The following is a 22,346-nucleotide window of genomic DNA, read 5'->3' as shown; positions in this document are numbered from 1 at the left end:
GGATTTCTTCTGAACTGTTCTCTAACAGGGGATATCCTGAATGAATCTGATTTGATTGTGAATAATGGGAGTTTTACATTTTGAATGTTTAGATGGGTATATAAGTAGACCTGGTCCATTCCATAGTCTAAATTTTGTTCTGTGATATTGCATATATTGTGAGGTACAGGTAAATGCTAACTAACATATGGTTTGTTTTTTTTTTTCCCTTCAGATTCCTCCTAATAAAATAGATTATGAATATAGTGAATTGATTTTATATCAAAATCAAGTGATGAGAGAGGCAGATCTTTTTCAGGAGTCTTTAGAACATATAGAGACATATGAAAAGCAAATATGTGATAAATTAATAGTAGAAGAAATAAAAGGTAAGTCATTATTCTTCCCTCAGCCAATTTTGTTGTAAATTATTGCTAATGGCTTTCAGATATGATAAATCAGTAAAAGAAAAAACCAAAAACATATGAAATCTTTAATATATTTGGAACACTTACTGTAGAGAAAGTGGCACCAGGTCGTTTAACTCGGGATGACACAGGAGTAGAGTTGATCTCAGAGATTATTATATTGGTACATACTAGAATAGCTTTCCATAAATCAGGACTGTTATAACCCAGTTTTAATCTTATGAAAAAGAATTTCATAAAGAATACTGTTTGAAGTACAAACACTGATTATTTTTCTTTCTTTTTTGACTGAAGTATCGAATTCTTGTTTCCTTTTTAAGCTTTTTTAATGCACTTATTTTTATTGCCCTATCTAAGTGAATACTGAAACTGACTGTTTTTGGATAAAAATAACTCACTTTTTTTTTGTGTATTTGAAGTACTACTAACTAGTTCTGAATATGTGCAAGTAGTGGCCCATGTTCTTCAACTACTCCTTGCTTGCACAGTTATGGTTAGTTGACCCTGGCCAGTGGCTAAGCCCCACACAGCTGCTCATGCACTTTCCCCAGCCTGCCTTGTTGAGTCAGGAGAGGGAATAGGAAGAACAAAGGCAAGAAAACTCGTGCATTGAAATCAAGATATGTTAAGTGATGGAAAGATGAAAGAAAAAAATCAATCTCAGACCCTCAACTGATGGAAGGGCAATTACTTAGACTGCTGAGCTAGTCTCCAAGCAATGGCCACCCTCCCACTCTTTCCCCTCAGTTTTTAATACTGTATAGCATAAAATATCTTTTTGGCCCGTTTGGGTCAGCTGTCCAGGTTATGTACACTCCCAGCTTATTGTCCATCCTGACCTACTTGCTGAGTGGCAGAGTGGAGGTAAAAAGACAAAGCCTTGATGGTCTACAAGTACGGCTTAGCAACAGTGAAAACGTTGGTGTGTTACCAACATCTAGTCACAAATATAAAAACACAATGCAGCATGAGCTGCTGTAGAGAAAATTAATTTCATGGAAGCTAGATCTGACAGAACCATTTACTTATTAGCAAACCAGTGTGATTTAACTGGTTAAAAACTGGTTAGTTGGTGTGAAAAATACAGATGCACTTAAGTAAACAACCTGGTAGAAACTGATGTCATGTGTTGGAGTCCTAGAAGGAAGAGTTTCTTATTCTTTTGATAATCCCAGTAACTATTTTAAATACTCAGATACGCGTCTTCAAGTAATGTTTTTCACCGGTGGTGAATGTTCCAAGCCCTGAGCTATGTTGTGATAGCTTCAATTAACACTTGTAACATACAGTAAATACCTTTGGAAAAATAAAGCCTCTTTTTAAGTACCTGTGTATAATTAAGCCTAATTTTCTAGTATTTCTAGTATTCTGTTCTTTACTTGCAAGTGTTTTCTCATGTTATTCATAGCTCTTTACTGTGTTGCTTTTAGGAGAGATGTTACTGAAGTTGGGAAGACTGAAAGAAGCTGGTGAAGTATACAAAGAGTTAATTGAGCGTAATGCAGAAAACTGGTATTATTATGAAGGCTTGGAAAAGGCCCTACAACCTAGTAAGTTTAGCTACACAGATACAATAAAAATACATATGATATAGGATATACTCCTGTTTGATTATGTTACTGCTTTGGATTAGAAAGTTGTACTTGTGAGAAAATTATGTACCTTCCAATCTTGAATATCATACAATGTGTTCATTTTTAAAATGTTCACTGAGAAACCTGTATGCATGAAAATACCACAGCAAGTATATATCTTCTTGGAGTTAAGAGTGGCATTTGCTAAAGTGCTTGCATGAAGAACCTTTCCTTGCCACACGTGAACTTGGAAACCAAATGGCAATTAATTCCTGTCTAGTAGCTGATTGTCAGACTACTATCAATACACAACATAAAATTGCTATTTTGAGACTTGTTTAGGTGCTGCCTCTTCTTGGGGCATGTAGAGAAATATTCAAATACTTATTTCTAAATGGTCTTTTAAAGATAGACCATCTGAAAAAAAAAATTCCTTTGGGGGTAAAGGTGATAAATGTGTTAAAACCTTTTTTACTCCAATGCCAGTTCACATTATTGCTGTTGTGTCTTTCCAGGAAAAACAGCTCATTTAAAAAAATTACAGTGTTGCAACTATTTGTACTATACTGAGTGTTTTGCAGTGATAACTTTCTGAGTCTTTACCTTTACACAGGAATAGTTTCTTTGTATTTAATTTTTGACTAATTAGTGAAAATTTATTGGAGTTATTCTGATGACATCATAAATCATAAGCCCACAATTATATTATTTGTAGATATTTTAGCTGCATTAGATTCTCAATCAGCTTTCTTCTAGAAAGTTTAACAGTTGGGTCTCATGAAGTCTGGGAATATGACTGGTAATTGAGTAATGTAAAAGATTGCGTTTGTTACATATATGCAGAGTGTAGTCTTGCCCTTTGAATGGTTTTCCTAGTATATCCATAGAGTTGAATTCCATGATTAGTGTCTCAGAAAATAAATTACTCAGGAGCTTGATTATTCTGTCTGGTAGAATAAATGTGTTGATGAAAGAATGTAGTTTTTAACAAAGAACCAGTCCAGTAGTTTTTTACGTATTGCTATCCTATGCAGACTAAAATGGTACTAATTCTATAAAACTAATAATGCAACTTTATTTTTTAGGTGGTCTTAGGACTATTTCCTCCCCCATGGTAAGTTCTGGAGCTCCAACTTGTGACTTCAATTAGGGCTTTTATATGCTTTAGTTCCAATCCAAACATTATTTTAGTGTAACTTTTATCATTCTGCATCTCTTGGAGACACTGGGTAATAGATTCCCCCCTCTTCCCCAACATCTGAGCTCAGTGACAAGATAAATTGTTTTTCTTATGAAAGGAAAACAGATATTTATTATATATGTATTGTAGTCTTAATCTGTACATTCAGTTTTAAATTGCTTGCTGAATTTAATATTTAAGCAAAACTGACCTTAATTACATGAAAGTGGCATTTTAAAGCAACAGATTAGTTTTATTTAAGTTCTAACCACATTGGAGCTCCAAAGCATATTATGGGGGAAAGGGGAGGAGTGGGAAGAAAATCTTTAAGTAGCTTTATTTTTGTTAAACATTAAGGTATAAAGAGTTTTGGTGCTCGGTACTTACACTGGCAGTATTGTACCCTGGTTTTGCTGTCACCAGAGGACCTATAACAGAGGCATGCTTGTATAGTACACTATTTGTTTACCTAAGGTTTAAAGTGCAATATATTTCTCTGAATGCTTTAAGTACGTCTGAAATGGATGCATAGTGAAAAAACATTAATTGAAGCTATGAATGTTGTACGCTGTGTGAATGGCTCTGCACACCACGTAATTGAAAGAAACCAAACTCAGTACTGTGTGTTTGAATGTGCAAGGTAATGGTCCTGTTTGTAGTTTATCTGTAGAGTGATTTAATGCTGGTAGTTTTGTATTGTGTATACAGTGTGTTCTCAGTACAGTTTTATACAGTAATGTTTGTGATTAACTGGAAAAAAAAATTGTTTAATTGTTTCGAACCAAAACCAAATATGGACTCTAGCTAAATTAATTCTCAACACTTAAATTCTCAACACTTAAAGACATTTGAAAGAATAGGTTTTTATGTCTGTTACTTATATCTATTATATTTGCTGATAATAGGCACTTTAGAAGAGAGGCTTCAGATTTATGAAGAAGTTAGTAAAAGACATCCCAGAGCAGTTTCACCTAGAAGATTACCTTTAAACTTTGTTTCAGGTAACAAGTTGCATATCTGTTCTGTAATAGTTTTTTTCCTATTTTTTTTCTGAAGTTTTCATCAGGCTGTTTAATGTGCATTTAATACCTTCTTGTGCATTTAATACTTACTTGAACATGTACACAAATCAGATGTATGCATTTCTCTTGGAAAAGACAATTTTTTATGGTTTAGGCATTGATAGAAAGATGTCATACACACGAATATGATGATATGAGTTATGTAACTTTGTATTGATAAAACTACAGTACAGAATTGTATGTAGATTTTAGGAAATCTTGTACATAATTTTTCTGCATCATACAAGTTAAGACTCACGAGTTAAAAGGTAGAGGGTATAGTACACTTGAATTAAAGGTATAAGTGTGCATATATACATACCCACTACTGTATCTTTAATACAGTTTTGGTGTTCAGATGTACACTTACTGTGCTCTACTTTGCTGTAGAGCCATTAGAACTTAATTCTACAATGAAAACTATCTGTGCTGATAATTTAATAAGAATAGGGAAAAAAAAGTGGATTTGCAGTATTATGTAGCACAGATTATTTAGTTTTATAGTTAAGTTCTTTCAGTGACTCAGTCCTTTCAAAAGTTGCTTTGAAATACAGTGCACAAATATCCTCAGTTCTGGATGGAAAAAATATATATATACTTTTTAAAATGGAAAGCTATGGTCTTCCAAAATAGAAGGAAGGAGACTAAGTGAAATGGTCAACACCATAAAAATATACACTTAAGATGTAGCTGTCTAACTGCTGAAACTCCAGTAGAAGACTTTAGGAAAGAAATATAAAGTACATAAGCTAGATTTCAAATGTCAAGAAATTTGTGTACAGCTGCAAGTTCCCAACATACCTGCTCATACTTTTGAGGTTAGTTTTTAATTTAGCTCTTTTACTGAGCACTGCATTTGTTGGTACCTTTAAATGTTACAGAATACAGCTACTCTACTTCCCTGTTGTTCCTCATGAGTCTGAACATGCATACAGATTTCCTGTGTAAAACACAAGATTTAACTGCTTCGTGAAAAGTTACCACTTGTGCCTTTTATAATCCTGTATACTTCAGTTTCTTTGAAGATACAGGGGCTGATTTTAAGGCATTTCAGCTAGATTTGAAAAGCTAGGTGACAGTAATTGGTTTTCTCTTGTAATAGGATTGTTATGATAACACATAGCAAAAAGGAAATAGCCTGCAAAATGCTTTCTTATATTTTTATTAATAGTGTGTTTTGCTGTTGACTTCATTTCACTGTTTTGCCCTAGGTTACCTTGTATCTGATAGTGTAGTGTCACAGCTAATGTTAATTTAAGTAGGAATATGTATAGTAACAAGGATTAGTTGTTCATGCTGTAGCAATAGGCTAAATGAAAGCAAAATTTATTACTAGATTGATCAAAAAAAATCTCTTGGCTACTTTCTGTAGCATTTCATAACAAATAAGAATTTTCCTAAGTTAAAACTTGTTTCTGTTAACTTATTGATTAAGCTTGTATCAGGCATGAATGTGTAAGACTGTTTTTGATCCTGTAGAAATTAATCTATTTAGTAAATGATCTCCTATATTTATAAGTACAGGAGATAGGTGTAGGTGAAAGTTAATAGTGAGAATATGAAGGTGTAGAAATAAACTTCTTTGCAGAAAAATATTTGCAAATTTCAAGACAATAGAATTTCCAGCTAAATGTGGTTGCTGCTCCAGTGTGGTCACCAACCGGCTGCAGCCATCTCTGTTTGATTCAGATTTAATTTACGTTAAAGAATTAAAATATTCTAAAGTGCAGGCTTATATTAAAAGGTCAGTCCTTACCCAGACCTTGCAATTGCCATCTTGCTAACCTTGAATTTGATACAAATCTGCTCCTTGATCTGACTGGAAACCACCTTTATGGAGGAAGGCTCTTACAATCAATTTTCAGACTGATCAAGTGTGCGTGTGGCCATGCAGTTTTAGATTTGTTTATGCTGCTGTGGATTCATGGCTGCTGTGGTCAGGTCTGTCCCTTAGAGACTAAATTGTGAGCTTGGCTTCTTGTTATAGGTGGGTGCACAGCTCTGTGCTTTTTTTTTTTTTTTTTCAGTTTTTTTTTTAAAGCTGTTCTTTTTTCTGTAAATAAATAAGTACTTAATAAAGGGGAGTCTTGCTTTCCCAAATTCTGAATTGTAATTCTTCCCGCCAAGAAATAAAATAAAATAAATTAATTCAACAGGAGAAACTGAGATTTTTTTTTTTTTTTTTTGTTACATAGGGGAGTTTCTGTAGTGTGAGAAAATATGTTTTAATTAATCTATCTGTAATAAAGCATGTGCTTACAGTCCAGTTATGGATCCCCATCCACAGGTAGTAAGAGTTTCTATATATAGCAGTTTATTTTAGTACAGCGAGGTGAAAACATGAGTTATTTTTATTAGTCTGTGTTTATCAGCAACAGTGCAGATAACAGTAAGTGTAGGACAATTAAGTAGCGGTGGAAGTACGTAAGAATGTTAAATACAAAGCAGTAGTGTCTGCATTTTCTGCCTATCTATAAAACAATTTGTAAATCACAGTTTTAATGTGTTCTTAATGGATTGAAGTTTATTTCAACAGTTTTATATGTCATTTTTATGTGTGTATGTTAGCATTATGTGAAGCGTACTGCTTCCTTGTTTAAAGAGTTAGAGAAGTCCACAACTGAATAGGCACTGAAGTATAGCAACTTCATCCCAATGCAAAGCAAAGTCAATAAAAAGTACCAATTTAAAAAATGCCAAACAACAACAACAAACCTCCAAACAAAACAACCACAACTGAAAACAATCACTTTTCATCATAGAGATAAGAACATGAAAGCCACCTATTTTCCTGGCAGGATGTCTTTTTTTTTGAAGTCCTGCTTTTTTTTTTTTTTTTTTTTAAGCAGCATTTCTCAGAAGGATGGCACATACTGCAAGTAATGTAATTTTTATCTGAAAATATAATAAGATTGGATTATTAGCTTTTTCTGGTATATTTTGATAGAGATGATTCTGATACAGAGCTTATGGTTCTGAAACAGTAAATCTTCTTTTCTGATTCCAGAAACAATCATATCACAAGTCATGTCCTACTCATAAAAAATAGGACCAGAAGGGAGACAGAGGGTTAATTTCATCCATCCTTCTTCCTCAAATCAGGATAATTTATATCTGCACTGCTCCTAACACATTTGTCTAACTTAATCATAAAAAATTCCAATGATGGAATTTTACAAGCTTTTACAAGATCTCCATTGTTATTCTTAACACTATGGTTTTTTCCAACGTTTGTTTAAGTAACCCTTGCTACATTCTTGGTAGCCAGCACTTAATATTTTCTCTTTTTAATAGACTTTAGAGGTTTAAGGACTCTTACCATGTCTGCCAGCACACTCCTAAACATTTAAGCACTAGCAGTTTAAGCATTTTGCTCTGTTTTTTTTTTTTTTCTTTAAAGTCTGGAGTATATTTGTGTCTTATTAAAGAACAGGAAAGTTTAAAACCCTTAATTGCAGTTTCTCAGTTACTCTGTTATCCAGAGTTGCACAGCAGTTAGTGCGTATATTTATATAACACTTGCAATCACTGACATATAACCAAACACACTTTTGTTTCTAGGTGAAAAATTTAGAGAACTAACGGATAAGTTCCTGAGGGTTAACTTCAGTAAAGGCTGCCCACCCTTGTTTACCACTTTGAAATCTTTATATTACAATCCAGAAAAGGTAAAATTTATTTGGTTTTAATGAAGTATTCTATATTAAATTTCTAATAGACGAAGAGTTTTTGTGTAACTTTTCCTGTAACTTACCAAATACAGTTGAACGTTTTTCTCCTTAATGTGCTATTTTGTCGTATGTGAGTGGTCACTTGATGTCAAAATGCTTGAAGTTAAATTGGTGCAGAATGCACTGAATTTTCTTGAAAAATCAAAGATGATCATTAGCTTTGTGTACTTTAAGTGCAAGTGTTACAGGATTCTTTCAGCTTATGGTTTATGATGTCACCAGAAGTAATGATTTTAAAATATAATGCAGGTGGCTGTTGTTCTACGTACATTTCTAAATTGCAGTAATACATTAGTATTTACCTCAAAGGCTTGTTTCTTATTTCAGTCTTTAGCTGAAACGTCAGTGTATAATCTTTGTACTTCTGAACTCTCACAGTTTTGGCAAAATTTTGTCACATTAGAACTATTATTTAAAATGTAGTTCTTCCTTTTAAACTTGACGGTAAGGTACAGTGAAAATAAATTTTCAAACTAAAGCATGTTACTAAAATGTGTAGAAAATAAATTATAGATCAGTGTCTTCAGATATTGCTATCTTTGCTGTAGACAATAAAACTCTGGGTATTCTAAACCATTCATGACTAGGTGAGAAGAGGATTTTGTATCTGGAAAAACCCTTAATACATGATGCAGCTTTGCAACAAGCAGTGCATGCTGCTTTATTTGGACTGATTATTCTTCTTTCTAACAGTTTCTTTATTCTTCTTTCTAACAGTTTATTCTTCTTTCTAACAGTTTCTTTGCTAGTTGTCCTAACAGGAAATTTTCAGTTCACTTCTGTAATCTCTACTTTCTCTCCATAGTTGATGTAATTTTAGTAAATTCTGGTATCATGTTGTTGTGGTTTAACCCCAGCTGGCAACTTAAGTACCATACAGCCTCCTGCTCACTCCACCCCTGTCTAGTGGGGAACAGAATCAGAAACAAGTAAACCTGATTGGTTGGAATAGGAACAGGTTAATGTTGAATCAAACCAAACTATAATAATACCAACGATAATAATAATTGTAATTAAAAGGGGAGAGGGAAGAATAAAATTGAAGAGAAATAAGTGATGCACAATACAGTTGCTTTCCATTCATTGACCAACTGCCCATCCAATTGCCAACACTGCCCATCCCCTGAGCAGTGTTGGCAGCTCTCAGCCATCTCTCCCCAGTTTATGTACTGGACAAGATGTTCTGTGGTATGGAATATCCTTTTGGCTAGTTCAGGTCACCTGTCCTGGCCATGCTCTGTTTTGACTTCTTGTGCTCCTTATGGCTCACAGAGCACAGGAACCTGAACAATCCTTGACTTGGAGTAAGCACAGCTTAGCAACAACTAAAACATCAGTGTACTGTCAATGTTATTCTCATTCTAAATCCAAAACACAGCACTGTACTGGCTACTAAGGAGAAAATTACCTCTATCCCAGCTGAATCCAGGACACATGGGTATTACAAGCTTTTCTGCAGTGCCTGTTGCTAATACACACTTTTCAGTGTAAACATTTGAAATGGAATTGATATTTTTTTAATTGTGATATGCTGACTATTGCAGATAGACTGTACTTCTATCTAAAGTTTTACTTCTACTATTTGAAATATGAAAAATCTAGAAATTGAAAAATACATATGCATTCATTTGACATGTGATAAGCTTTTTAGCACTTATTTGTTTTTTGACATGATAGATTAAAAAGATGAAGGCTACCATATTTTGGGGTAGACTTAAACAGAAGGGTGCCTTTCTGCTAGTTATCTTCATTGTAACAAATCAGTGCTGTTCAAAACTGCCAGCTTCATCCTAAAAAGTAATTGAAATCAGGACCGTCACCATTTCCAAACATGCTTGGATTTGTTTGTGCTGCCAACTTCTGCAAAAGCATTTTTATTATATTTTACATTCTTCTGTTACCAACACAGATTATCTTTTACACTTTACTTGGTTGGATTTGCAGATAATTATAGTGTAACAGAAGAACCTTTTAAAACTTAGAGAACCCTTACTTTTAGTCCCTGACAGTTGATTTTAGAACTGCTAAAATTTAGGGTTTGGTGGCAGAAAATTGTGACAAACTAATGTGTGCTACACCTTTCAGGAAAACATTACACTTCAGTATCTAATTTGTCTAAGTTGGAGCATAATATTAGCTTCTCACATAAATTACAGGTGTGTTTTGACTGAAAATAAAGATGATTGTAGTCAGGATCATATTGTGCCTACCAGAAAATACCTAGCAAATTTCTGAGTTCTATACCAGTCGGGAATAAACAGTTCGCCGTGTATGTCTTAGGAAGCAGGTGCAATTTGGTGTTGTCAACTGCAGTTGCATTTTGAAGTGGCATAGATATGAATGAGGACTTCATGAAAGAGTTGGCATTTAAGCCTAGAAAGTTCCTTTTTTTTTTTTTTTCTAGAAGTCCGTGTGGGTCCATGATCTTTCATGGAGGGCAAGGAAAAAAGGGTGGTTGTATTGAAGGCAAATTTTGGTCAGATGTGTTCAGGAAAACCTTGTTTATTATCTAATTGCTGTAAGTTTGTACTTCATACTAAATGTTTTAAATAAAATTGCTGGCATACTTTCATTTAAAAACAGGTTGTAGTCTACTAACATTAGTTTTGGGTGGAATCTAGCTTCAGGTACACAGAGCTGCAAAGCTTTAGGACTTGCCCAGGCCAATATGAAGACTATTCAGGAAGGTTTTAGAAACTCTTCAGTACTTAACACTGCTTAGAAAGACTCCAAATATCAATGTTATAGATTGGAAGTTATGCTTTGTCTTCCAGTACAGACATTGTTGTAATAAACATCTAAACCAGATTTGCTGAAGTTGTGGAAGTAACATCAGAAAACAAGGTGGGAAAAATTCTGATTTTTTTTTTTTCTTTTTGTCTGTTAAAGGAGTTAAAACTTCAGTTGTGTTTTATGATGATCAGTCATCAGTCTTTGTGTTCTGGTATGTTAGCATTGACTTGATCAAAGATCCTTTAAACAAATAAGGAGTTTAAAAGGTAAATTGCTCAACGAACAAGTAATCCACCAAGAATACACTGGACTAATTTTTAATTTACAAGTTGGCCAAACATCAACTTTTTTTTTTTTTTGACTACACTCTTTTTTTCTTTGAGAATTGTTTGGCACAATCCTTCTCTGGTGCTATTTTTACATGTTTGTTAGATTAAGTTGTTTTAAGGAAAGTAGAATTGCCTGGTATTTGTCTGAATTTCTTGTTTATTTGTTTGAAATCTTATCTGAGACTTCATTGAAGATCAGTAAGCTGTGTCTAAAGGGCCCTGAAGACAGGTAGTCTTTTTGTTGTTTGAACATTTCTAGGGAAAGGAAAAAACCTATAGGATATTATCTTTGCATAGTTTATCATAGAGTGTGTTGTCCTTCTGTACGTCCTCGCCCTTGGGTAATAATTTTCAGTGTATTTGATTAAACCAAAAAAGTATAATCCTTGTATGTTAGGCATAACTTTTGACAAAGTGAAAAATTTAGCATGATTGTCATCCAATAAAAGAATGGCTGAAGTAGTTACCTTTATCTCTGTTTTATTGGTTCTGGTTTTTGGGGGAGTAGGTGAGTTATTTTAGGCAGGTGTGTTCATGTTTCAGAAACTTCGGTGGTTTTTCTCCCAGATTCTCTGGAATATATGTTTTTAATAGTCAAGGAGTAGCATTAAGTTCCAGATTCAAGCCTGGGAATTTAGGTCAGAGGCTGTAGGGTACTCTTCAGTTCACCACCATATGTGGTTTCCTACTCAGTCTCAGTAGATGTTCCCAAGGCTCCTTTTAGCTATGTGAGGTAGGACTGATAGATGTGTTTTAATTGTAGAGGGAGCACAGGCACCTGTAATGTGGTTATACACATACAGATGCCTGAACCTGAAGGTGCCTGCTGTGTGTTCCATGTTTCACTAGGGTGTGTTTGGAACTGCTTATACTTCACAAAGTATCCATTGTATGAGTATTTCATACCTATGAAACTAACATTGAGGAAACTTTCCCAGTTCTTTCTAGAAAGAAGTACTGAATGCCCCACCAAAAAATAAAAGTCAAATCACTGCAGTGCTAAGTGGGTGGAAGGGATGTTACTTTTTCAACTACTGAACTGGAATTTTTTTACATACTTGTACCAATATTGGTGTGGTAAAGGATGTGGAGTACAACTTATTTTTCATCTCTTCATTGAAGAATATGCCTTACTTTGGTTAAGGAGGAAAGGTATTTTTAATCTTCCTTTACAGTTTAAGTAGAACTGTTTAAGATCACTTGGGTGAAATCATGGAAAGGTGCCATAAATGGGAAATGTAAAACTGTTTGTTTCATGGAAAAAAATAATCTTAAGGTTTTTGCTGGAAGAAGCTTTCTTTGAGCAACCAGATGCATGAGGATCTGAAATGTGTTCAGTCAAGATTACATATAGTTTTGTTGCTTTTTGGCATTTTCTAAGATTTGTTTTGAGGTACAACATTCCTTAATAATAACTATAATGAGTTAAATAAAATATACCTCATATTGCATTATGTAGTGTATGTGTAATTCTGGAGCAGAAAAAAATATACATGTTGGCCTTGTGTTCAGTTTGTGATGCACAGAGGTTTATATTTGACTGCACAACTGGGTTGAAAAGGAATCAAGATCTGGTAACTGTGTGAAACTTGGATGCTTGAGAAAGTAACAGAGATGCTACTGTGAAACCTGGGAAAAGCAGGTTAGCTGGATGTTTCATCATTCTCAGCAGTACTGTTACCTTCTAAGAGGAAGTTGTTAATCCACTGATGATTGTGTTAAAGGAGACTTTAAAAGAACTGGAAGCTGATGGGGAGAAAGTGTTAAACTTGCTTTGCTGTAAATTGCTGCACATGCTTCTGCAACAAGATCCAGTTTCAGACTTTCTAGTCCATTACTGCTTACAAATCAATGATGTGGCTAATGTTTTTCTCCCTAGTTTTAGAAGGGATCTATCCAATACATGGTTTAATCCTTCAGAGCTCTTCAAAGGAGGTTGTGATTCTTCAGGTTTTGCACTATTATGCTAATGTGATAAGTAGCATGTGAACTAGTTTGGTTTTTAATTATCTTTTCCTCTTTGTCAAGCCACTTAGACTGGAGGAGACATAAGTAGTTTAGACTGAAGAAATGGAGCTACCAGTTGTCTTTTGCCTATAAACTGTACTGCCATTTTACCTTGCTCAATGTATTGTGCTGTGGATAGAGCTTTTGACTGTAAAAATATTGTATCATTTAAAAAATCATGCCAGCTGTTCAGTATCCTGGTTGCACATCTATCCCATTCTGTAGCATAAAATTAATATTGAAAAAAGAAGTGAGAGAGGCATCAGGTTGCAGGATGAAATGTCGGACAAAGGCTGACATGAGATGATGTCTGTTCACGTTTTTTATAGTATTGGTAACTGCTTTTCTACAGGTTGTATGGGTGAGTAAGGATAAGTTATGTAAAGAGTTCAAGTTATTTCTCAAGTGATAATTGTTACTGTGCTGCCTTTTTCCAGATACCAAAGGCATGCACTAATCACTTCCTAACTTACTACCTTGGTACACAGCCAGATTCTACATCTTCCCAACTGAAGACAAGGTCAATTGGAGGGTGATAGAGGATTGGAGGGTGTCAGACTGAGTCTTACAGTGTTTTTTCAGTGTCTCATTCAAAGCAAGTTTATAATATCATGTAGACTGTGTTCAGTCACACATCATTGATACTCAGTCATAGATCACTTTTTATCATTTGATGAAACACTGTCTTAATGGCTTTCTTTGTATTTTCAAAAAATGCTTGATGGTGAAGAATAATGTTCATCATTCTGTGTTTGTTTCATTTATCTCTTGAAGTAACCACTGCATGTTGTGAAGAAATTGGTTATGCTTTCCTTTTATTCCTTATGTGGCAGCCTGAGGCTTTTTAAATGTGAAAACTCTTGGTCATAATGAAGTAGGGTAAAGGGAGTGTGGTTACATAAAAGGCAAAGCTCACAAATGTAAAAAGTACTGTACAAGGTTCTACTTACCTGTTGGGTTTGGAAAAAGGAAGGGAAATGGGTGATCTGGACAAGAGCTGAGACCTTTCCCTACAGGTTACTAGTGTTAAGGAACTTCAGTTCTGAGCTTGATATTAATTTTTCTCAACTGATCTTTGTAGTGTCTTGTAAGGACAGTGTGTTTCACTTCATGTGTCAGTCAGCTGACTTCAGGGTTGCTCTAACAGCTTGCAGACTCTTAAATATCACTTATGTGAACTCTTCTCATATGGAACAAGTGCAGTGAAATAGCCTTTGCAAAAGAATCACAAACAAAAGGCAAAACCAGGTATCTCTTCAAAATCAAGTTCACACACTTTCCTGCATAAGTTGGTACTGTAGCTGTGCATGTTGGGTTGAGTTGAAAATTTTATTAGTATATTATGAAGCATGATTTTATGAAATTACACATATCAGAGAGGAATATTCTTAATTTTTTTGGGGTGTTTTTAAGTGGTTGCTACCTGTTATTCAGAAACAATTTACTGTTTTCTGTCAAAAATAGAAAATTCAGTCCTCATAAGAACATGCTTTAATTAATCTGTTAATCAAATTTTAATTAGTCACCTGCATTAGTGTATGGCTTCTAAACTGAAGGAAGAAACTAAGTGGGGAAAATATGAATATAGACTCAAAGTGTTTTTATAATTTGTTGCATGTTGTTGCATGTATTGAAACAGACACCAACCACTTGGGTTCTATTCCTCAAGCATATCTGATTTTAAAATAGCTTTTAGAATACAGAATTATTACAGAGATTCCACAGTAAACATGTGTACCGTGGCTATGAATTCAGTCACCTTTTCAAGTACCAACCTTTGCCTGTTTGTACAATTCCTCTTGAAATGCATTCTCGCTTTTGGCTATTGTTTAAGATATCCTGAAGCAACTCTGAATGTCCTACTGCTCTGCAAAACTTTAAGTTCATTCCCTGTTTGTGTCTTTCTTGGGCCTTTCCCCTCCATGTTAAATTTATCTGGGTAATTTCTATCACAAAACGGAAGAATTTCTGGGGTAAGAGTTACCTGTAAAGGAAAGGCACTCTATGCTAATCATGGTGGTGTTGACACTAAATCTGCAGTTTAGACTTTTGATGCGTTGCATCTATGGCTTTAATTGGCAGATAGAGCAGATGTCTTATCTTCCTGATGTAATAATGTTATGATCCAGTTAGTGAGAAGCCTCTACCTGAACTAAGGTGCAAATGAGACAATATGCTGAAGTCAACAGTATGGATTTTATTTGACAGTAAATGCGAGGTAGGGAGATAGAAAAAAAAGAGAAAAGAGAGGGAGAGAGAGATCAAGCAGAAGGTAGTCACCACCCGTGGATCCACCAGCATCCTGTTGGTCCTTCATCCAGGGCTTTTTGGTGGTGGGAGTCCTGGAGTTGTTCTTCTGGCGGTAACACCTTTATACAGTCCAAGTTCTGGGTATTCACAGGGTGGTCACAGTACCGTTCCCATAATTTGGGGTGGTATGTGTATGAGCAGTTGCTTCCTTTCCCACAGTTTGCCACAGTGGGAATTTTTGTCCGGATGTGTTAACTAGAATGTGCTAACCAGATCTTACCTTGATCAGACCTGGAACTAGCACCTTCCTGTTGCAAATTCTTCCCTTATCTTAAGTTCCTGCTGTGGTGGCTTGTCTTATGGCAAGTTTCTTCTGTGGCCTTGACAGTGTTTGAGACAGGCAACTGTGCTCTTTTAAATCCTTACACCTGAGAGGAAGACATGTCCCAGGCAGGTACTTGGGTTTCTTATGCTTTCTCAACCTGCATCTTCTCACATCTGCTAGCACCAAGGCAAACATTGGATATGGTGATATTTTGTTTTGATCTTCTGGGTATGATTTACTTCTCTGATAGGGCACTTCTTAGAACAGGAGAGTCAAGTAGGGCGTCTGCATGTATTCTGTAGTAGACTATGTGCAACAAAATGGCAGTGGATGGTTAACTGATGCCTGGTTGTTGCCCTTAATCCTGTCTTGATGATACTTGTGTTTATTCTTATATATACCTAAGAGTGGATTTCTGTACGTGTCAAGGAAAAGCAGAAGATACTAGTTGCCAATGACTTCATGGACAACTTTTGCTGTTATGCTAAATAAAAAAAACAAACTGAAGCACAACTACAAACTTGTTCATGGGGCAGAATCCAGAGAAATTCAAAGCACCTTTCGTGATAATGCTTTTTGTCATCTTTCCTAATGAGGTTCTCGTTTCAAGCTCAACACTTGTGGTAACTCTTCTTCAGGTCTTCTAGGAGTTGCTGATCAAGTAGCAAGTTGAGTATATCAAGGCAATACAGAATGTACACCACTTCTGTGATTTTAGAGGGTATGTGGGTGTCACTTCCATTGCTTTCTTAAATGCATACAATCTCAGCAGTGAAGGATCACGTTATAGAACTGCTAAACAGATTGGGTGTGCACATGCTTATTGGACCTGAACGAGGTGCATCTCCAACTGCTGCTGGAACTGGACAGTGTCATTGCAGTCAGTCTTTGAAATTTTATTATGATGGATGGGGTTTCCGCAGGACTGGAGGAAAGCAAACATTACTCTTATTTTCAAGAAGTACGAAAAGGAGGATCTGAGAAGCTATGGGTCAGTCAGCTTCATCTCAATCCTTGTGAAGCTGTGGAAACCCAGAAAGTGTGGTTGGGAGTAGGTACGATGTGTTTGTGAAGGGGAATTCATGCCTGACTAACTTTATAGCCTTGTATGACAAAATTACTATCTCAGCACTTGTATGTTGGTTGGAGAGCAATTGATATTGTGCATGTCGACTTCAGCAAGGCTTTTAACACTGTCTGTGGTAACACAGACAACCTTTTGGAAGTACATAATTTTAACAGTGTCAAAAGCCTTACTACGTCAGGGTAGGCACTTGCCAAAAGAGCAGGTTGATTGTTTAGGAGTGAAACAGGGTTAGGCTGAGGTTGTGATCTACAGATATGAAGGGATCTAGTAATTGTTTCTGTACAGTCCTTCATCTGTCAGTCTTGATTTTGGAGCTCTCAAAGTGGCACATATGGCATCTGTCTTTATTTCTGCTAAGTTTCACAGTGCAAATTCTAATAGACAATGTTGTGCATTTGGTGTTTTGTCAGTGATCATCTGCTCATAGTCTCAATTAAAGAGAAAGAGCTGCTTAAAGCTTCCAACTTAGAAATCAGCAATCATTTGGCCAGGCTGTTGATGTAGATGCTCACTGAAGTAGTTGGTGGTGCTCTTGTAGTTGGTGAAGGAAGAGTGGAGGACTGATAAAATTCTAGTAAAGTTGTAATACCATCCAGATTATTTCTTGAGTCAGATAGCTCATGTTCACCTTGCATTCACCTTGCCTGCTGATGAAGACGGTTTGTTCTAGCAAATCTGGTGGCGTTTGTAACATAATACAACAGGAACTACTGGTGTGACACTGTGGTGGGGTCAGTGCAGTGCAGTGTAAATGCAGAGCTGTTGAGAGGTGCTCAGTGGTGCAGTTGTCTGATACTTGACAGATGCCATATGCCAGGTTACAAGTGAGGTACTGTGTTTTGGAGATCAGTACTTCAATTTTTAATGACTGTTACTTATATTCAGTATTCCCTGTACCCGTTGTCTTACTGTAATCTACAGTGACAACTGCAGTGGCATATGTTTAAAGAGAAGATGGCCTTTTACCCAAAAATAGCCTGCATTATGGAGGTGACAACGCAAGTCCCATGATCTGTCATCCTCGTCCTGAAGTCTTAATATATAGAAATTCCATGCTGAAAGAGTTCTTGATCTTTATATACTGTGTGTGTTGAAGGTGAGGATAACAGGCACCAAATTTGTAGGACTCCAACAGATGATGTTACTCATGGAACTGATTCGTGAATCTGTCACGCAACTCAGAATGGATTATCCAAGAACCTTGAATTGTGGACAGAGTACTTCACGTTCCCAGTTGTCCATTCCACCCTGTCTTTCAGTTGCCATTTTTGCTGAAAGAGCAGTGCAGGGGTTTGAGCACCAGTTTCTGAATCTGTACAGCTATAAATATGTGCTCAACTTTTTTCTTAATATGTTGTACTATTTAGTTAAAAGTGGAGCTGCTCAACCAACCATTTCTGCAATGGCAAGCTTGAAAAGATGGTTGGATTGAACATGGGAAAGTAAAAAATACTGGCTGTCCTCATTTGGAAAATCCACAGGCATAATTCAAAAAACCCTCACATGCTACAGGAAGTGCTTGTTTGTAGTCAGGCCAGTGATGATAATGTGTTTTGAAGAACGGTAGTTATTTCTGAAAAAAGAAATAGTTTCTTTTACTTAACATTTTAAACACATTGTTCTTGTATTGCCTTTGGAGATTTATTCACTTGATATTCCTGATCTTGCCATAAAATACTAAAGTTTTGCATCATCAATTCATAAGCATACTTGGAGGTAACTTGCATTTTAAAGTGAATTTGTTGTCTTTGTGACTTTAAACCAAGGACTAAGTAGTAAGAATTGTAGGTGAGTAACTAAAATGAATTAATTCTAAGCAAATGAGATATACGGGAGGATAGCAGGAGAGGTTATAATAAAAAAATTCATCCTACATAAGGAAACTTGTGGTTGTGGTTTGAGGTTTTTATTAATCTACTTTCCGCTATAACTTCAAAATGTTATCTAAACAAAACACAGCTTTGAAAAACAGAAATGTAGTGGATTTTTTACTTAGGGTTGATACTTTTGAAATAGTATGAACAGTTTCATTTTCATGATTTGTGGAGACTTTTGGAATAACCACTTCAAGTACTATTATGTTAATGAAAAGTTTTGAAATGTGACTTATATATGGTTTATTTACCTGCTAAGAAACATGGAGCATTTACAAGGAAAATGTCTCAACACAATGTAGTCTGTGTGTACATGGAGTACTGTGATATGGGTGTCTTAGTCTATACAGGGAAAAGGACTTACTATTGAGCTGCTGGGCTCTTCTTTTGTGCTACAAGTGGTTTCATAGTTTTTATACTTTACTTAGTACTTTATCTGAAGTAGGTTGGTAAAATATGGGTATCAGCAAAGTATAACCATTCTCCTTGAATTTTCTCTTATGCTGCACCTTTAATTTAAAAAGCCTACTATATAACATGGAGGCTTATTAAATCTTTTTATCAGACTTCTTTTAGTTTCTAAATAGCAAGTGTACTTGGCTATTTAAACTATATTTTTTCTATTGATATCTTTCTGCTTGAATAAAATTCACACAGTTGGTATAACACTCATTATGTCAGGATGAAGCTGTAGGCTTTTTTACATATTTGGGAAGCAACAGCTAGTGTTTAGAAGTGCCACTGCATTATTATGAGTTTTGTTGTTTATGCAAAGTCTTTGTTCAGAGTCAATGTAACTGTGTCACATGGCAGAATGTTTGTTCTGGAAGCTAATAACCAAGTATAAGCAATTACATGGGATATAGTAATTTTCACATTCCATAAGCTACTGTCCAGGTGTATTAGAAATAACTGTGAACAGCCTTATGTGCTAATGTTCCTCACAAGAGGAGGATCTTGGAATTCTACCCCCACCTCCTCCGCAGAAAACTCTTTTTGTAGTTGAACAGTGTTCAAAAATACTCTTTGGTTCCTTCTATGTGCTGGTCTCTCTATCCATGAGATAAAAAGTCCAAAGAGTGAAGATCTTCAATTAGTAAACATCAAGGTTTACGTCGATTGTGTTGCAGGTGCATTGGTTGATTCCATTGAAGCTCGACATTAGTGCACATGTGCCCTTTTTCTGAGTATCTAAAATTGTGGAGACTGTGAGGAAGTACTGGATGAGAGAAAATGTCTGGCTGGAAGAAACATCAGAAACAACAGTCTCAAAAAAAGGTGTAGGACTGTCCACACAGGAAGGTAGGCTGTCTTCAGTGAAGATATTTCTTTAACCCTTTCTGGAAAGAAGGCATATTTCTTCCTTGATGTGGAAAGCTAAAGGAATATAAAGCAAATTGCCACTGTTTTTTTTTTAAGTTAGATGTCCTCTGTGAATTATTGGTGGATTGCGTAAGGAAGTGAAAAACATTAGTTCTGCTAAAAATCTTCTGGCATTTTAACAAGAAATAGCTCTGTAAGAGTAACCAAGGACAACCTTTTGTTTATACTGACTCCATCAGTGCAAGTGTTAGGAAGTTGTGTCTTTGAGTTAAAATTCCAGGAGGGGAAATCTGGGAAGTGGACTTTCTCAGGATTTGGTTAACAACTGGTGTGTTGATAGCAAAAGATAGCATTTCTACTATAGAAGTGGATCATAAGGAGGAGTAAGGAAGTTTTAAAATAAGTGAAGGAAGAAGAAGGATGAGAAGTTTTGTTGTAGGTATGGCAAGGATAGGATCCTTCCACTCTGCAGTGAGAATGGGTAGTGTAAAACATGTGGATGGCTGACAGTTTGGGTCTGTGAGGTAACTTGTAAGCCAAGAGCTGACAGGTGTAGCCAGCTGACTTACAAACTACTTTATCAAGAGAACTTTTTTAGTCTGCATAATCTATGTTGAGATTAACTGCTCTAAATAACAGTTAGATTGAAGACCCAGAAGAAATGCTCTCAATATCTCTGCTCATAGTTGCTCCTCCTGGTGCTCTGCTCATGTGGAATGATTTGCTTTTTTAGTGCAGTCCGCAAACTTCTCCAAAAACTCTCAGAAAAAATCATTAAATTAGTTTTGTGATGACCACAGTGACATCTTAGAGTATTGGTTTGCTCTGAATTTGTTTTCTTATGAATCTTAAAACTTTCAGCACAAGCTCGTTTTACTATGTTAATTCATTGTGTCAACAGTTTAATGACTGGATCATTAGTAATAGCAAAACTAACTGGAAAGTCAGATGCTCTAAAATTAACAGTATTTTTCTGAATGTTTACATACTGTGATATAATGCAAATTTTTTGTTTGGCAGTTTTCTCATATGCTGTGGCTTATGACACATTTCACAAGTTACTAGTCTTGACACAATACAATAAAAAGGGGATATGTTGTCCATTTGAGACATTTGAAGTAGCCAGTAAGATGTCAAGGCTGAATTCTCCAAACACTGATCATATAGCCTAGGATTTATAGTTTTAGGAATGTTTATCTTCAGAAACATTAACTGACTTTAGTTGATACCGAATCCTCAGCATATTAGAAAATCTGGTCCTGCATATTTTAAGGCAAATGAAAATGAAAAAATCTTTATTGGTGTTCAGTGCTTCCATAGAACACTATACCATTTCTTTCCCATTTCATTCACTCTCGGGTGTATGTTAAATGAGACAAGTGCTCTTCAGGAAAAAACATATAACAATGCTTTATATTGTGTTGCTTGGTGTCTGTAGTTGCTTTAGAATGGCTTCTTCATTTGTACCTTACAACCTCTTGGCTTTAGTGTAACTCAGACACAGGACTGCTGTTGGAACAGTAAGTCTGAGCTAGCTAGTCATGTCTGAATTTTAGTATTGTTTTTCTTCTGTACTACGCTCATATCAAGAAAGTGTCAGTTTTTATAACTTACCAGATATTTGCAGTTCATTATTAAATTCACATTCATCTGGAGTGGGATGCAGTGCATTAAAAAAAATGGGTAGACATCAGATCCTCGGTCTTCCATATGAAGTGCTTTCCTAGCACAACTTTGCAATTTATGACTGCCTGTGGGAGTCTGTTTCATAAGGCTCCATCATGTCTCTAACAGTATTTCTGGGGAAAAACAATATCCCAGTTATAGTCTGTCTATCCTTTTGGGCTAGTTCCTAGATGAAAGATGTCTAATACATTTCAGCAATACACTTTTTTTTGAGCTCTTCATGTAGTTGAAAATAGCACATAAATGAGTAGGCTTCTCTAAAGTACATACAGGCTTCAGTTGTAGACTGACATGTTAAATTTCTATAGCTTAGTTTGAAAATGCAGTAAAAGATGAGTGTTTCCAAGTGTAAAATCAGAAAAGAAATTTAAATAACCAACTTTTAATAGTCTTTCATGCAGTCCCTAGGCTTGTGTTTTAACTTTGTGTTGTACAGGCAGCTTGACCACTATTGGGAGAGTTTTCCTGGGACAGTAAGTCTGTTCTGACTGTGATGTTGCTGGTACTACTGAACTCTAGAGGCCTACACTGACATTTTCTAAATTGTGTAACTTCTCATTGCCAGTTTTGTAAACTGCTAATCTGTGTTAGCTTTCTCTTAAAAAGGCCTGCGTAGAAGTGACATATGATCCTCATAGTCACATTACTTAATATGATACAACTGAACACTCATGTTCCTACTTTGTTCTGTAGCTTTACTATTGCTACACCTATAGCCAATATACATTTTCATTGAAGTTTCCATAAGTTTTTGAGGGAAGTTAAACTATTATATTGAT

At 35.6% G+C, this 22,346-nt stretch overlaps 1 protein-coding gene across 4 annotated transcripts in view; it reads left to right on the top strand.

Annotated features, from left to right (window-relative positions):
- NAA16 (N(alpha)-acetyltransferase 16, NatA auxiliary subunit) overlaps positions 1 to 22,346 on the top strand; it is a 65,446-nt gene that overhangs the window by 24,720 nt on the left and 18,380 nt on the right. Inside the window, exons 6-10 of one of the 4 annotated variants that reach the window (XR_003528698.1) lie at positions 215 to 368; positions 1,838 to 1,957; positions 4,067 to 4,162; positions 7,784 to 7,890; positions 19,689 to 19,860. Coding sequence is in view for 3 of the 4 variants with exons in the window: in XM_027649809.1 (XP_027505610.1) it covers positions 215 to 368; positions 1,838 to 1,957; positions 4,067 to 4,162; positions 7,784 to 7,890 (477 nt within the window). In the remaining variant the exon portion in view is untranslated. Of the gene's footprint in view, positions 1 to 214; positions 369 to 1,837; positions 1,958 to 3,066; positions 3,096 to 4,066; positions 4,163 to 7,783; positions 7,891 to 19,688; positions 19,861 to 22,346 lie in introns of all 4 variants that reach the window. The other 3 variants (XM_027649809.1, XM_027649820.1, XM_027649830.1) reach the window with 3 other exon arrangements.

The sequence above is a fragment of the Corapipo altera genome, unplaced genomic scaffold (genome assembly GCF_003945725.1).
Source record: "Corapipo altera isolate COAL_440 unplaced genomic scaffold, ASM394572v1 0, whole genome shotgun sequence".
Lineage (NCBI taxonomy): Eukaryota > Metazoa > Chordata > Aves > Passeriformes > Pipridae > Corapipo > Corapipo altera.
The sequence above is the reverse complement of the archived record's forward strand: the minus strand, read 5'-3'. Positions and strand labels throughout refer to the sequence as shown.